At 43.3% G+C, this 16,779-nt stretch overlaps 1 protein-coding gene across 2 annotated transcripts in view; it reads left to right on the forward strand.

Moving 5' to 3' along the window:
* LOC137374922 (multiple epidermal growth factor-like domains protein 6) overlaps nt 1-16,779 on the forward strand; it is a 355,699-nt gene that overhangs the window by 238,399 nt on the left and 100,521 nt on the right. For both annotated transcript variants that reach the window (XM_068041513.1, XM_068041514.1), the window contains exon 5: nt 4,147-4,269. In XM_068041513.1, the coding sequence (XP_067897614.1) occupies nt 4,147-4,269 (123 nt within the window). The remainder of the gene's footprint in view (nt 1-4,146; nt 4,270-16,779) is intronic.

Here is a 16,779-nt window from a genome sequence, read left to right on the forward strand (position 1 = left end):
CAAGGCAAGATCATTAATATATATCAAAAAAAACCATTGGTCGTAATCCCGACCCCTGGTGATCACCACTGTATACCTTCCTCCAGTCCAAAAAAGAACCATTCACCACTACTGTCTGTTTCCTGTCACTCAGGCAACTTCGTATCCATGCTGCTACTGTTCCTTTTATTGTATGGGCTTTAACTTTGCTGACAAGTCTGTCATGTGGCTTGTTATCAGATGCCTTTTGGAAGTCCATGTACACCACATCATGCAATTGAATGAAACAACGTTCCCTGAGAATAACGATGAAATCCTAGCCCAGTGTTGGATAAATCTCTACTGCATTCTCAGCCTTTTTAGCATTGCACAGCCACAGCATTTCCCCCATACCATTTCCTCGGTTCACTAATGAGGTCTAAAATCCCTCTGGATTTATAAAAATTTTGGTTTAACATTATTCAATATTTAATTAGTCACTGATTTTTTAACATTGTAAATTACTGAAGCGGGATTAAATGTTAACAAATTGCAATCAGACTCACTAATCACTCCAACAATTTGAGAAAAGGATTGGGGGCGAGAAATTCATCTTGGGAGGTGGAGCAAAATTGACAGTATCGGATTGGCCACCTGTTATACATAGCGCATGATGTGTAATTTCATTGACTGCAATGGAACTGAGTAACAGGCATTGCATATAACGAGCAGCCGATCCGATATCCCCCTGTTTTGCACCACTGCCTAAGATAAATTTCTACCCCTATATTCCCTAATTGTCTTTGGGATCAGATAGAGCTATATGTAACCAAGTTAATTGAGGATATTTGCAGAAGACTGATGCATTCCCTACTTCTCACTGACTAAACCCTGAGTTGGTTGCTCATATTGATACATTACACATTCTCCATAAGTACCAACAACTTCTTGTTGCCTGGTCAGTGAGTGTGTCAATGCTTACTCTGTGTTGGTAGATATTTCAGTGCTCTCCTCTCTGTCCTTAGATAACAGGTGAATTCTGTATCTTCTATCCTTCACTAGTAGATTTATCAATGGTGTATTCTATATTCTTGGAGAGGAAATACGTCAGACATTAATGCTAATGATTATTCATTCCTTATGACAAGCTTCTTTGTATAATAAAATTGATTTACAATCCCCCTCTGATTCAGGATATTGCGAAGTTTTAGTAGGGAAATAGGTAGGCTTTACACTGATGCTAATCTGATAGATTTCAGCACAGTGATATACTTTGAGCTGTGCTCTGCAAGTGATTGGGGTTATGTGTCTGTTTCTTGTCTAGTGCACAGTATGATTATTGTTCTGATCCTCAGTGTGTGATTTATCATTGGGCTGGCAGATAATGATACAATCTTGACAGGGCCGATCAAAGTTCATGGCATACACTTGGTTAGAAGTTGTGTATGCAGATACCTGTCTCAGAGAGATTGTAATAGAAAACAGATTTGTTAGTGGGATAATCTCATTTTAAGGCTGCATCAAAGTGGATAAGATGGAGTAAATCTTTAAGGAAGGGCTGTTTAACTCTTCAACAACTTAGGCACTTAGTGATCCCAGGGGATCAAAGATCTAAGTGCTAATAACAACCTGAGTCTTGAAATGCACTTCAATATCCTTAGACTTTTGAGGACCACAGCGGAACATTGCCTTAAATCTATTTTTTTATCACTACTCCTCCATCTCCCTCACAGTCCAGTGTGTCACATTCATTTCAGGTGACTGGGTTTAATTTAGTTCATTTATATTTTTGGTGATTTTTTGTGTTTACCAAGATGAGTGATGCCAATTTTTGGTAATAATGCATTTTCTTTGACCATATAAGGTGCTCAATGTGAACTTCATAAACGCTCAGATCGAGAACAGTGCAAATAAGATGAACTAAACAATTCCCGAAATAGTTACAACCTCACCCACACACGCATTCACACACACACAAGTGCACAAGAGTAGATAGAGAGAAAAGGGTAGGATGCAATTAAAGTCAGATTACTTCGGAGCTTACTTTCTTCTGCTCCTGCAATGCACCTTTTAACAGCAAAACAGCTCCTACTTTAAAATGTGACATTTTTTAGCTTTTCCAACAGCCAAGTTGAGTTCAGTGCTAACCTCTAGCAAATTAAGATTACTTTTATGATCTGAGTTTGTATTGACTTGGAACTTGGCAGAAAGTACCTAGAAAAAAAGAGACTGAATTCCCTCACACCAGTTTAGATCTAGATTTGGATGCAGAAGTGAAAGAAAGCATTCTATCTACCGGCTCACATAACTCCATTAGATCTTTCTATGGGACATTAAAATACTGAAATACATGAAGCTCCAGGAGGACATTCAGCTGGGATTAGCTGGCAATAGCCAAAGGATTTAATTATAGAGTCTTCAGTACTATAGGCTGGGTCTTGGAGAATGGCCTTTATTAGGGACAAGTGGTAAGTGGTGTGGGTGGCTTCCACTTTTCACCTCCCAACTAACCGCAGACAGTGTTTTGTTAAAAATGGTGTGTTAGTCCCTGAGTGTTTTTTTGGGTCAAATAAGCAAACAACAGGTTATCTCGCAGGTTAAAAAAGAAAGATAACTATTTTTAAACAATTCCAAAAATGGTTACAACTTCACCCACACACGCATTCACACACACATGTACCCACAAGAATAGATAAGAGAGAAAAGGGTAGGATGCAGTTAAAGCCCAAATTTATTGTACAAGATGCCTTTGCTTAAAAAATCTTCAGAGTTTCTTTCGGGAGTAAATTTTTTAATGGTGCTGCAGGCCTGTATGTTCCTTGTCTTGGAGTTGCTGAAGTGTTGTAGTCATTTGTGATTAAAACTCAACCCAAAGTTGGTCGTGTGAATCCTAGTTTACTTTCACAGATGGAAAGTCTCAAAGTCACTTTGCAATTTCTCTGCTGCAGTGGTTGTTCAAGTTGTTATTCAGCAGGGTTCTTCTGTTTAAGGGCACTGTATCTCATAGCCTCTGGCTGGAACTGGCTTTCTGTGGTCTTTTGTTGATCTCCCATCTCTCTCCAGAGAGCCACCTTTTTAAGATAAAAATCCATCCCTTTGAGTCTCTGTCAGGTGACAAAGGGGCCTCTCCTCTGGTGTGATCATACAATGTTATAGGATGTAGAAACCTTGTTATCTGTTATGTATGGATAGGGATCACTCTGTTACAATGGTGCTACTTCACATCTATTCATCTTGATTTGGGCTGTGGAGTCAGTCCATCTACGGAACTTTTGTTAGTCCCATTCTTGTAGGTAGGAGTCATTAACATGAAATTGGCTTCTTTCCATTTCAATGCATTTTCCCCAAAGCTAATTCAGATGCAGTTAAAGAGTTTTGTCTTTGCAGACAGGCTTGTTTATTAACAGTACAGGAGGGGGTGGGGGGGGGGGGGGTGGGGGGGGGGGTGGTCACCTGCTTTCTCTTCCATCTTGTCTGTAGCCTAAATGTGTTCATTTTCTTGTAGTTCAGTTCAAACAGTTGACTTTTGTTTCATAATTCCTCCAGTTCATTTTATTTTTCATTATTGCTCCTTCCATGAGAGTGACACCTTGCTTTCCTGAACTTAACTGTAAGGTGTGCTGCTGGTGGCAAAGTGTGTTCTCAGAGAAAATACGTGGGCAGAATGATTGTGACAGTTTGGCCATTGAGCACTTGCAACATAATTACATCCTGATGTCATCAATCATTGCACAGGACATATATGGGATAGGGATGTGTACATGACAACTTCACAATATAACGTCATGATGGGGGCATGCCTATACACAGTAAAGATCATGCTGATACTAGTGCAGTGTTATTAGTGAGCACAAGTGAGCCAATGGCAAGCACTAATGCTCAGGGAAAAGTGGGTCTATCAGCTACCAGCTTTACCTTTATCTAATCAATGATTACGGGAGATCAGGGCTGTGGAAGCGAATGGCTGTAGGACAATATAAAAGCATCTTAATTGTACATATTTGTTTATCCGTCTTCTGGCTCTCTCCACTTAATGACTTAACTGATGGGATAATTACCTAGCTTTGTTTAAATGCCATTGTATGACGACTAACAACGTGAGATAATTTCCCATACATGATTAACTGGAATGCGATTTATATCAACGTCACTTATAATCACTCAACTGTTTTCTCCCCCTTCTGACAGATGTGAATGAATGTGTCACAGAAAATGGAGGTTGCCAAGATCAGTGCTGCAATACCATCGGCAGCTATTATTGCAAATGCCCAACAGGACAGAGATTAGCAACTAATGAGAAATTTTGTGAAGGTAAGTTGTACGAACCGTAATGTAATGGCGGAAAATGGGGGAGGGGCTTGTAATAATTCACTGTCACCCATCCAATATCTAGAGTGTGCCGTGTGACCGTGTTGATGAAGAATTTCAAAATATAAGTCTCTATATAAATGACATTCACATGGTGATTCCAAGGTGTGGGCACAATCTTCATGAAAGCATCTTCCCCTCTACACATTAGGTTATCAGTGCAGATATTAGTGCTTTATTAATCTCCCCTGAAATACATACATAAACATATTGACCATTGTTTCAACCTCAGTGAGACCATTAGTGTTAAAACACGAGATATGAACTTCCGGACTAATTTAAAGAAGTACACAAGATTTCACATTTTAAGACTTTTATTATAACAACTAAACTAAAAATCAACATTAACTAAACAATACTTTGTAAGTAGCTAATACAGTAGATTACAGAGAACGGTATTTCCCTTTAATGTATTAAAACACTTGAAAACACCACACATCTATACATTACAGAGCGTCTTCATTGAAGTGATATCTTTGCTGTTAAAAGCCCCAAACTCCTCCCATTTGCAATGGGTTAGATCTCCCAGTCCTTCTCAAAGTCAACGTCCTCCTTGCTCACTTATTCTGAGCACTTTCAACCTGGACTTCCATGAATAAGGTGATCTCTGGTGACCATGTTGGTCTTTTTTCCTCCGTAAACCTCAGCTTTCAAATTGGGTTCAAGTCTCAGCAGCCTTTCACTTTATCAGTGTTCTGAGAGCAGATGTTTTCTCTCTCTCTCTTCTGAGGCTGCCCCTGCTGGTCTTTGTGTATTTCGGTCTTCCTTACATCCTTCAGACTTCTGAAACCCTGTCAAATTTATCCAGAATCAAAAGTCAATGGTCATTTTCCTTTTGCAATATTCAAAGTCCATAAGTCTGGCTCTGTCAAAACTACCTGGGTCTTCCTTTGTTTTGAGGTGTTAGCAATTGCAACTCACATTTGCACTTTGAACCTTGGCTCCCTGTTTACGATCTGAGAGTCTGGGAGAGCAAAACCCATTGTTCATCAGGTGTCACAATCCTGCATTCTGCTTTCAAAAGGGTCTTTGATCTGGGTTCCTTGTTTGCATGATAACCAAGGTCCCTGGCTGGTTTCTGGGCAGACTTTATGTGAAGTCACTGCTTAAGGATCACAGTTTTTAAAACATACTATAAAGTCCAACACCGTAGCATTGGACTTAATATCCACTCACACTACCGCCAGCACACAATGTCTACAATATGCATGATCTACAGAATCCACTACAGCACCTCGCCAAGGTTACTTTGAAAACATCCCACTCCCTTGTGATTTCTATAATCAAGAAGAACAAGACCGGCAGTGTTGTGTTAATGCCATCAACTCCAAGTCACACGTCATCCTGACTAAGATATATATTGCCATTCATTCATCATTGCTGGATCAGAATCTTGGAATTCCTAACCTAACACCATTACTGGAGAGTTATAACCAGCAGGAGTGCAGAAGCTTAAAGGCTGGGTTGACCGCCAGTTCCTCGGGACAACTAGAGATAGGCAGAAAATGCATCACCTACATTCCAAAACAAAAAAACAACTTCCCTTGTCATGTGTCTTATCTCTGTAGTCCCGCTCCCCTACTCTTTCCCCTTAGCCCTGTCAATTTTTCCCCTTTGAACATTTATCCAATTTCCTTTTGAAAGTTATTAAATCTGCTTCCACCACACTTTCAGGCAATGCATTCCAGATCATAACCACTCACTGCCTAAAAATGTTTTTCGTCATCGCACCTCTGGTTCTCTTATCAATTGCCTTAAATCAGTGTCCTCTGGTTACTGACTCTTCTGCCTCTGGAAGCAGTTTCTCCTTATTTACTCTATCAAAACCCTTCATGATTTTGAACACCTCAGTTAAATCTCCTCTTAACCTTCTCTGCTCCAAGGAGAACAATCCCAGTTTCTCAAGTCTCTCCACATATTTGAAGTCCTTCATCCCTGGTTCCTTGAGTTTCCTATGCAGCTCATCAATGATAACTTTAAAAGTAAAGCTAATATGGCAGTGGTGGAGAGTTAGACAGGCAACTAGCAGGAATCAGATGTAAGCTGATCCAGGCCTTTTAGATGTTTTACAAATGGAAGTCCTTTCACTTTATGCTTCCAGGTCCAGCAGTTACCATCCCCAGTGTAGTTGTAGAAAAAGTTGGATACAGAGTAAATCTTACCACACCTTGACCCTTCAAACACTCTGACAAGTTGCCTTGAAAGAATATGTGTCTGTCTTGAGGTGGTATGAGGCTGTCTTCTGGGTTGAGAATGTCTTGTTGGTTGAGAAGAGACAATCAGTGAAGCTGTTCTGAGGTGGAGACAATAAAAGAAAGGGAGCAAAGGTGCAAGTCTGTTCTGAAACAGTGCGAGTTTCAGAAGCAAATCCTTATGATAAAAGGGTTTTTGTATTTCTTGTTCTGTCAGAACTGGTGAAACTTCCTTTTGCTAAATTCTGTTATGTTTTACGGTTGATGTAAAATAATCCTGAATCAGCCATAGATTTTCAAGCTGTTACGCAGGTCAGTTTTGGAGTGACATGATTTGTGCACTCATGACACTGACCTCTGATCTTTGCCCTATGGGTTCTAGTTCTCTGATTGCAGGAAAATAGGGCCAAAGATGGCCTTCCTGAAATTAATATTTGCTGTGAAATTCTGAGTATCTTTGCAATGGATTATGTTCGTTGGGATGTAATTAATTGAACAAGTATGATTTCTTCAGTTTTTAATCTGCTTGTCAGTACGGCAGCAATATTGTGACATTTATGGGGCACACTGCAACTTTAGGATCATGCACCTGGTGCTGAAGACGTCACTAGAGGTGTCATTCAGCGGGACAGGTTGGTCGGTGCAAGTAGACATTGCAGACATCTTTTAAACTGCAATAGCAAGTCTGTAAATTGGACATCAAAAGTTTTGCAAATCAGAGTGCCTTTTGTGGCATTGCCTCACAGATTTATAACATAATTCACAATTATAGGCTCCGTGAAGTATTATCACACATTATCGAACAGATAGCCAAACCAGACATTCCATTGTTATCTTTTCCTGTCATACGAAAGTAGCAGTACACATGAAACTGTAACAAAGGGACAACTTCAAACTGTGCATGAGCTCCAGAGGAATCCGAAATTATTCCTTCAACGATATGGCAATCATCAGAAATATTGTTTACATTCCTCAATCCTTGCATAAATGAGATCGCAACATTCCTAGATCATTCATCTTAGTAGGAATGGGTAGCTTTAATTTCTCTTGTCAATGACTAGAATGTAGACGCTACAGCTGTTAGCTTAAACCAGACATAAAATTAAAGGCAAAGATGTTCAAATAATGACTGTCAGGAGGCCCTCCAGTTCAAAAGAAGCTGCAGCCTGCAGTTGCAGTTAAGACAGAGAGAGGGCGCCTCCATTTTGAGGCACCCCCTTAGCAACTTTTAAAATAGAAAAATGGCCACAGCTGCTAGGCCACCATTGTGAAGAGGAACCCTTCCACAAGCAGGCTTGTGGCCACAGCTGTAGCCAGGCAGGTGAGGAGGGCCTCAAAGCTGGCCTGGAGTTCTCCCCCCACCCCCGCTCCCAGTTCTTCCACTGGGAGGCTGCCTCCAGGCAGCTGGCCTAGTTCCTGACGCCCTCGGACAATCGACTTTAATAGGCCATTAACTCCCCTTAATTGGCTACCACCAGTTTGCGGGTGGGTAACCTAGCTGACCCCGATCCCGCCTCCAGGAAAATGGCCCAGGGGTGGGATGGTGCTGACAAAGCAGCGTAAGGGATCTGAGTTGCTCCTGTACCTAGACTTAAACAGTGGGGCAAGCTGGAGGAACTGGCTAATTTTTTTCCCTAATTTCAATGATCCTATGATATTGCACATTGAAGGCTTCATGGCTCTTTATCCTGTATAATGGGCACTGAAATGCAAAATGACCATTCTGGGTCAGATACCATGGGAACATTAATTGATTGCAAGTTTGGAAATTTCCAGTAGTCTTGCTTAGAGTTGGCGGACTGCAGAGGTTCCCCAAACAAGGCCAGGGATGTGGCTTGGATGGAACTGAAGGCAGGGATTAACTCTATTATTGCATACTTGGCATAAAAAGGCATCCAGCTTAAATTTGGTAACTGATCTATTGAGTGAGGTGAGACATAGTGGCTTCCTGAAGGGCACAAATAGAGCTAATTTGTGTGCGTGAATATATACATACATGCTGCAATATGGGATTATGCTTCAGTACCATTTGATCACTATAAATGGTCTGTAGTTGCGGGAGTGATTTATCACTACAGCTACAGCATTGCTCATAAATCAGATCTGACCTGAGGCAAAAATCAGTCTCTAACTTTCAGCTCGTGTCTGCACTAGCAATTCCATTCCATGCATTGTCTCTTGTAATAGGTTCTCTTAAATAGCTGAAATCTAAGCTTCAGGATGTATTTCACTAGTCCTGTGAGTATGGAGAGACCACTTGTGTCAGTTTTAGTTTTTGGCTCATTCAGATTTACTGTGTGCATAAACTATTAAACAGTCCTTGAGTATTCTGGTTTAGCTGTTATATACAGATTATTCAGCATCTTCCCAAAGGAACCAACTTATTTCCAACTCGCCTATGTTTCAAACTGATTTTCCAAACATTCAATGCCAGGTATTTTGATCCACAAAGGTTACAACCGGCAGGAGCAAGAGCTTAACAGAGCCTGGATATGCAATTAATTATTCAAGACAGAGACTGTACATACCAGACTGGATTTAATGTTCACGCTGCGGCTTCCAGCAGCAGACCCGGAAGTGGGCGCTGTCGCTGCTCGGCACGTGTGTGGCAGGCCCACTGCAATCACCCAACAGACGGCCAATTATCATAATGGACGTATGGGACCGGGCCAATCACACAACGGGGCGGGATTTGAGACGCCGAATGTGGTGTCAGATGACTCCAGAGCCGGTGATGCCGCCATATTTAAAACCCTGCAACCCCTGCTTGCATTGCTGCCTTTGTGTCATTCGTTGTTTGCTGCTGAGACTGGTGGTGCAGTGACTCCTGGAACCCTCACCCCTCTATCAAGGAAACCACAGGATGGCTCAGGCAAGACACCAGGTGGTCCCACAGTTTAGCAATCTTTCCTTGAAGATTCTCCCTGGGAAAGACGGGAGGTCCTCTTCCCCAGTGATGGCAAGAACATGTCCTCCTGCCTGACCAAGCAAGCCTGGATGGAGTTCGCAGAGGAGGCCAACATGGGTGCAGTGCAGGGAGAGAGTCAATAACCTCATTCGGTCTGCTGAGGTGAGTGCTACATACCACTCTCCTCTTTGGGGATTGCATGTGGTTACACAAGAGGCTGTGCAACACCAGGAGGGAGGCACCACAAAGGTGCTGGCAAAGAGGGATAGGCATCAACACATCCTGCTAGATGCATGGCAGCATTTCGCTCACAGACCACTTTCTTTCACAGCTCAGCTCCAGTACCTCCCCTGAGAGCTGACGTGGAGATAAGCCATATAGGAAAGCCCCGCAGAGGATGAGGGCTGCCACTAGCAGACGTGTCCTGTAGCTCTTCCCGTTAAATATGACTATCTCCCTCATTCCACTTGCAGGACAAGAAGGCCTATAACAACAGGAAGACCTCGCAGACTGGCTGAGGAAATGCTGACATTTGGTCTCTCCCACCTCCCTTACCTTCCTGTCTATCCTTCCGAATAGTCTGGTACCCCTGGATATTTAACTCCCAGTCTTGACCAACCTGTAACCATGCCTCTGTAATGGCTACCAAATCATATTCGTTCGTGATGATTTGTGCCGTTAACTCATCAACCTTGTTACGAATGCTACGAGCATTCAGGTAAAGTGCCTTTATGCTAGCTTTCTTACCCTCATGATTTCCAACATCTCTAATAATAACTCCTGAGTTATCCTTCCTTGCCTTGTCCTTGCAGAGACAAAGTTTCCCTGGCATCTTTGCCTTTGCTAATCCTCTCAACGTATGCACTGATGGTCCTTAGTGCCCACCCTTATTGATCGCCAACCCGGTCACCCGAAAGCATGGCCACCCAACCCTTTCACCCAGCTGTATGGATACATGAAACATAGGAGCAGGAGTAGTCCATTCAGTCCATCATGTCTGATCATCAACTTCAATGCCTTTTTCCCACACAATTCCCCATATCCCTTTATGTCATTGGTATTTAGAAATCTGTCAATCTCTGCTTTAAGCATACTCAATGACTGAGCTTCCAGCCCTCTGGGATAGAGAATTCCAAAGATTCACAACCGTCTGAGTAAAGAAATTTCTTCTCATCTCAGTCCTAAGTGGCTACCCCCTTATTTTGAAATTGTGTCCTCTGGTTCTAGACTCCCCAACCAGGGGAAACATCTTACCTGCATCTACCCTGTCTATCCCTTTAAGTACTTAGTAGGTTTCAATGAGATCATCTCTCATTCTTCGAAACTTTAGAGAATACAGGCCCAGTTTCCCCAATCTTTCTTCATAGGACAATCCCACCATCCCAGGAACAAGTGTGGTGAACCTTCGTTGCATTCCCTCTATGGTAATAATATGATTCCTAAGGTAAGGGGACCAAAACTGGACAGAGTATTTCAGGTGCAGTCTAACCAAGGTTCTGTACAATTGAAGCAAGACTTTGCTACTCCAGTCCTCAAATCCTCTTGCGATAAAGGCTAACATACCATTAACCTTCCTAATTGCTTGCTGCACCTGCACGTTCGCTTTTAGTGATTTATTGACGAGGACACCCAGGTGCCTTTGTACATCTACACTTTCTAATTCCTTATCATTTAAGAAATACTCTGTACATCTGTTCCTTCTACCAAAGTGGATAACCTCACATTTTTCTACATTATATTCCATCTGCCATGTTCTTGCCCACTCAGTAAGTGTTACGACCAGGTGAGAAAGGGGTCTAGGGTTCCCTCTCAGACTTCACCTGGTCTTCCCGTAACAGGGTTTAATTTTTAAACACACTGTGTTTTTAGCTCCCCCTTAGTGAATCCTTTTTCACTAACTTCCATTTATAAGGGAACGAAACTAGCCAAACAGCTTTTACTAGGTTTAAAGAAAAAAAGGTTGAAATTTATTAAACTTAAACTTTAGCTCTAATTCGGTTAACGCCTACGGATACACGACACGCCCACGCTAGCATGCATATGTGATACATACATGCAGATAAAGACAGAAAAGAGCAGAAGAAAAATAAAGTGGAAAAGTTTGAGGAAATCTCTGAAGAAGGTTTTGTTACTGTTCTTTGAGCTGAATGTAAAGTCCTTGATTGTAGGTAGGTCTTGCTTTTTGCTGGGGCCCAGTATTCTTCTAAAACCTTGTTCACTGTAGGAGACTTTTCTCTCTTGGGGTTCATGTGCCTTCAGTCGATTTGGATTTCTGTGAGAAAGAGATGGGAGCAGACAGGAGAGCCTGTGGAGAGCCAGCCAGGAGAGGTTTTTTCAGTCCAGGAGCAAAAAGGCACTCTGAGTTCAAACTCTTTGTACAATTCCGAAAAACCCAGGTTGCCAAGCAGGTTAGTCATGTGACTAACTGGTCTGATCACGACTTGGCCCTGTGTATTGTAACATCTTAGCAGGGCCTGGAATTCACATCCCAGCCTTCAATGTCTGGTGCTCAAAGTCCATTGTGGGTTAAATGGATAAGGGAAGTAACCTCTCTTGTCCCTATTGGTAGGTAAATGTCTTCCAGCCCTAGTCACAGGCCTTCTCTTCTTCCCAGCAACAATTTGAAATTTAATGTCTATGTGGCGAAATTAATATGCCTCATTCTTGGTAGGAGGGGGGGCCCAGCATGACACTAAATTTATCCAAATCCCCTTGAAGCCACTTTGCATCTTCCTCACAACACACATTCCCACTTAGTTTTGTGTCATCTGCGAACTTGGAAATATTACATTTGGTCCCCACATCCAAATCATTGATATATATTTTGAACATCTGGGGCCCAAGTACTGATTCTTGCGGTACCCCACTGGTCACAGTCTGCCAACGCGAGAATGACCTGTTTATTCCTACTCTCTGTTTCTGCCTGTTAACCAATCCTTAGTCCATGCCAGTATATTACCTCCTATCCCTTGTGCTTTAATATTACTAACCAACCTCCTTTGCGGGACTTATTCAAAAGCCTTCTGAAATTCCAAGTATACTACGTCCACTGACTCCCCTTTATCAATTCTATTATCTAGTAACATCTTCAAAAAACTCCAACAGGTTCATCAAAGATGATTTCCCATTCATAAATCCATGTTGATTATGCCCAATCGGATCATTATTATCCAAGTGTCCATTTATCACATAGTTTAGAATAGATTCAATAGAGACCAAGCCTACCCAAGCAGTGTGACAATAGCCTCTGCTCCCATCTCTTTCCCTATCGATACTGCTCGTGGCTGCCTTCCCATCATGGCACTGAGCATGTGCCTCAGTGCCACCAGCTTTCAACAACCAGGATCCAAAGTCTTAAGAGGGCCACCCGTTGCCAGCTTAATTCCAAACTCCCAATTGAATCACGATCAATTGCATTAAAATGTATTTAAACGAACGGTTCATCAAATCAAATTGCACTCCTGTCACGTCGGGGCAGAGAGGCTGCCTTAGTGCTTTCCTGCCACTGACGAAGTCCGGAACCGACGTCACAACGTCAGATTTCCGGGCTGATGCGCCTATTGTTATTCTCCAGCTCCCCACACCTCCATTCCCGCTCCAAAGGGCCTCACAAAATTCTGCCTACCATTGCCTACAAGCTGTGTAAGTTCCAAGTGGCAGATTCAGCAAGGGAGAGCACAAAAAACTAAACTGCCATGTGATTTGTGCAATCCTCTGCCACTTACCTATGTTGCGCTAGAAAGTGTATAAAAATGGCAACGTGCTAACACATTTACTGTAATCATATCTATAAACAAAATAAACTGTCACCAATTTTGGGGATGCATTGCTCACCAGGACATAGTTTATTCTTTTGTGAGATCTGGCCGCCACTGGCTTGGTCAGCATTTATTGACGATCCCTAATTGTCCTATAGAAGGTGGTGGTGAGCTGCCTTCCTGAACCACTGCAGTCCATGTGGTATAGGTACACCCACAGTGCTGTTAGGGAGGGAGTTCCAGGATGTTGACCCAGAGACAGTGAAGGAATGGCGATATAGTTCCAAGTCAGGATGGTGTGCGGCTTGGAGGGGAACTTCCCATGTGCCTGCTGCCCTTGTCCTTCTAGGTGGTAGAGGTTGCGAGTTTGGAAGGTGCTGTTGAAGGAGCCTTGGTGAGTTGCTGTAGTGCCTCTAGCATATGTTACACATTGCTGCCACTGTGCGCTGGTGGTGGAGGGAATGAATGTTTAAGGTGGTGGATGGGGTGCCAGTCAAGCAGGCTGCTTTGTCCGGGATGGTGCTGAGCTTCCTCATCCAGGCTCCCCTCAGCTCTGAGTATTAAATATCGCCTAGATTGAAAACTCTTTAACCTCTGTCTCCTCCGTGCCAAGACTAACCTGACCACCATAGACATACATGATCTACAGTTTGCGGATGACTGCAGTGTCATTGCCCACTCTGCACTAAATTTGCAAGCTGCTCTCAATCTCTTCAATTCTGCATACAAAAGACTCAGACTATCCTTGAATGTTTCCAAAGCAAAACTCATCAACCCACACCTGGTCAGCCAAATATTCCACCTCCCATATATGTTGAAGGAGAGACTTTGGGATATGTTGAGCCTTTCCCATACCTTGGCAGCCACCTCTCTCAAAAGGCCACCATTGATGAGGAGATCCAACACCGGATCAGCTGCGCCAGCTCAGTCTTCTACAAACTATGGCAGCGAGTGTTTGACAACAAAGACCTCTGCAAGTCAACAAAAGTCCAAGTGCACACAGCAGTTGTTGTCACCACACTCCTGTACTGCAGTAAGACCTGGACTGAGTAGCAGCAACACTTAAGAGCACGAGAAAAATTCCATCAGCAATGCCTCCGCCGTATCCTCTGGATTCAATGGGAGGACCATTGAACAAACACTAGTGTCCTTCTTGAAGCCAGCTCCAGAAGCATTCAGACAAAACTCCTGCAAAATCAACTTCGATGGACTGTACTGATGAAGGGTCACTGACCTGAAACGTGAACTCTGCTTCTCTCTCCACAGATGCCAGACTTGATGAGTATTTCCAGCATTTCTTGTTTTCATTTCAGATTTCCAGCATCTGCAGTATTTTGCATCTTGATGGACTGGACACTGTGGCCGAAAACTGTCTCCCCCTGCCAGGTCCTGTTTTTTCAACTCTCAAATGGCCAGTGTTCCAGGAAAGGACAAAGAAAACGCTTCAAAGACACTCTGAAGCTCTCTTTGAAGGCAGCAGCATTGACAGTGATGACTGGGTGGAGCTTGCTACTAATCGCTCAAAATGGCAACAACGTGTCCATCAAGCTACATCATGCTTTGAGTCCAAATGCCTTAATGATGAGGCAGAGCTGAGGCAGAGAAGGAAAGAAAAGGAAGCAAATCATGCACTCCGGATCCCATTACCTCGTGGGACACCCTGCCCCATGTGCCCAAAAATCTGTGGGTCGAGAATCGGCCTGTTCAGCCACCTGAAGACCCGTGACAGAAACTTGCGACCTTGAGTAGATGTCGTCCTCGAATGGAGGGACAGCTGACAATGACAGCTCATCCAGACAAGTGGAGAGTATTCCATCACACTCCTGACCTTTGCCTTGTAGATGGTGGACAGGCTTTGGGGAGTCAGGAAGTGAATTACTCACCACAGAATTCCCAGTCACTGACCTGCTCTTGTAGCCACATTATTTATGTGGCTGGTCCAGGTAGGTTTCTGGTGACCCCCAGAATGTTGATGTTGGGGGATTCAGCGATGGTTGCTGAAGCTCCATTTAAAGTCATGGGGTGGTGGTTAGATTCACTCTTGTTGGAGATGATCATTGCCTGGCACTTGTGGGCATGAATGTTACATGTCACTTATCAGCCCAGGCCTGAATGTTGTCCAGGTCTTTCTGCATGTAGACACAGACTATTTCATTATCTGAGGAGCTCCGGATGGCACTGAACACTGCAATCAACAGCAAGCTTCCCCACTTCTGACCTCGTGAAGGAGGAAATGTCATTGATGAAGCAGCTGAAGATGGTTGGGCCTAGGCCACTACCCTGAGGAATTCCTGCAGCAATGTCCTGGGACAGAGCTAATTGGCCTCCAACAATCATAATTATTTTCCTTTATGACTCCAACCAATGGAGAGTTTTCCTTCTGATTCCTATTGATTTCAATTTTACTCGGGCTCCTTGATATCACACTCGATCGAACACTGTTTTGATGTCAAGGGGCGTCACGCTCAATTCACCTCTGGAATTTAGCTCTTTTGTCCATGTCTGAACCAAGGTTGTAATGAGGTCTGGAGCTGAGTGGTCCCGGCAGAACCTAAACTGAGCATTGGAGAGCAGGTTATTGAGCAGGTTATTGGTGAGTAAGTGCTGCCGAATAGCACTGTCGATGACACCTTCCATCACATTGCTGGTGATTGAGAGTAGACTGATGGGGCATTAATTGGCTGGATTGGATTTATCCTGCTTTTTGAGGAGAGGACCTACCTGGGTAACCTTCTACTTTGTCAGTAGATGCCATTATTGTAGCTGTGTGGCTAGTTATGGAGCACGAGTCTTCAGCACTAGGGCTGGGATGTTGTCAGGGCCCATAGTCTTTGCTGTATCCAGTGAGCTCAGTCATTTCTTGATATCATATGGAGTGAATCGAGTTGTCTGAAGATTGGCACGTATGATGCTGGGGTCTTCAAGAAGAGGCCAAGATGGATCATCCACTCGACACTCCTGGCTAAAGATAGTTGCAAATGCCTCAGCCTTGTCTTTTGCACAGACATGCTGGGGTTCCCCAGCATTGAGGATGGGGATGTTCATGCAACCTCTTCTTCCTCTTAGTTGTTTAATTGTCCGTAACCATTCACAACTAGATGTGGCAGGATTGCAGAGTTTTGATCTGAGCCATTGGTTGTAGGATTGCTTAGTTCTGTCTATCGTCTGCTGCTTCTGCTGCTTAGCGTGCAGGTATCCCTGTGTTGCAGCTTCACTAGATTGATACCTCAGTTTTAGGCATATGTGGTGCTGCTCCTGGCATGCTCTGCTACACTCCTTATTGAACCAGTGTTGGCTCCCTGGCTTGATGGTAATGGTAGAGTGAGGGATATGCTGGACCATGAGGTTATATTTTGTGGTGGAATACAATTCTGCTGCTGCTGATGGCCTACAGTGCCTCATGGATGCTCAGTTTTGCGCTGCTAGATCTGTTCTGAATCTATCCTATTTAGCAAGGTGGTAAGTGCCACATAACAGAATGGAATGTATCCTTAGTGTGAAGACAGGATTTTATCTCCACGAGGGCTATGCGGTGGTCACTCCTACCAATACTGTCATGGACGGATGCATCTGAAACAGGTAGATTCCTGAGGAT

Source organism: Heterodontus francisci, chromosome 11 (assembly GCF_036365525.1).
Source record: "Heterodontus francisci isolate sHetFra1 chromosome 11, sHetFra1.hap1, whole genome shotgun sequence".
Classification (NCBI taxonomy): domain Eukaryota; kingdom Metazoa; phylum Chordata; class Chondrichthyes; order Heterodontiformes; family Heterodontidae; genus Heterodontus; species Heterodontus francisci.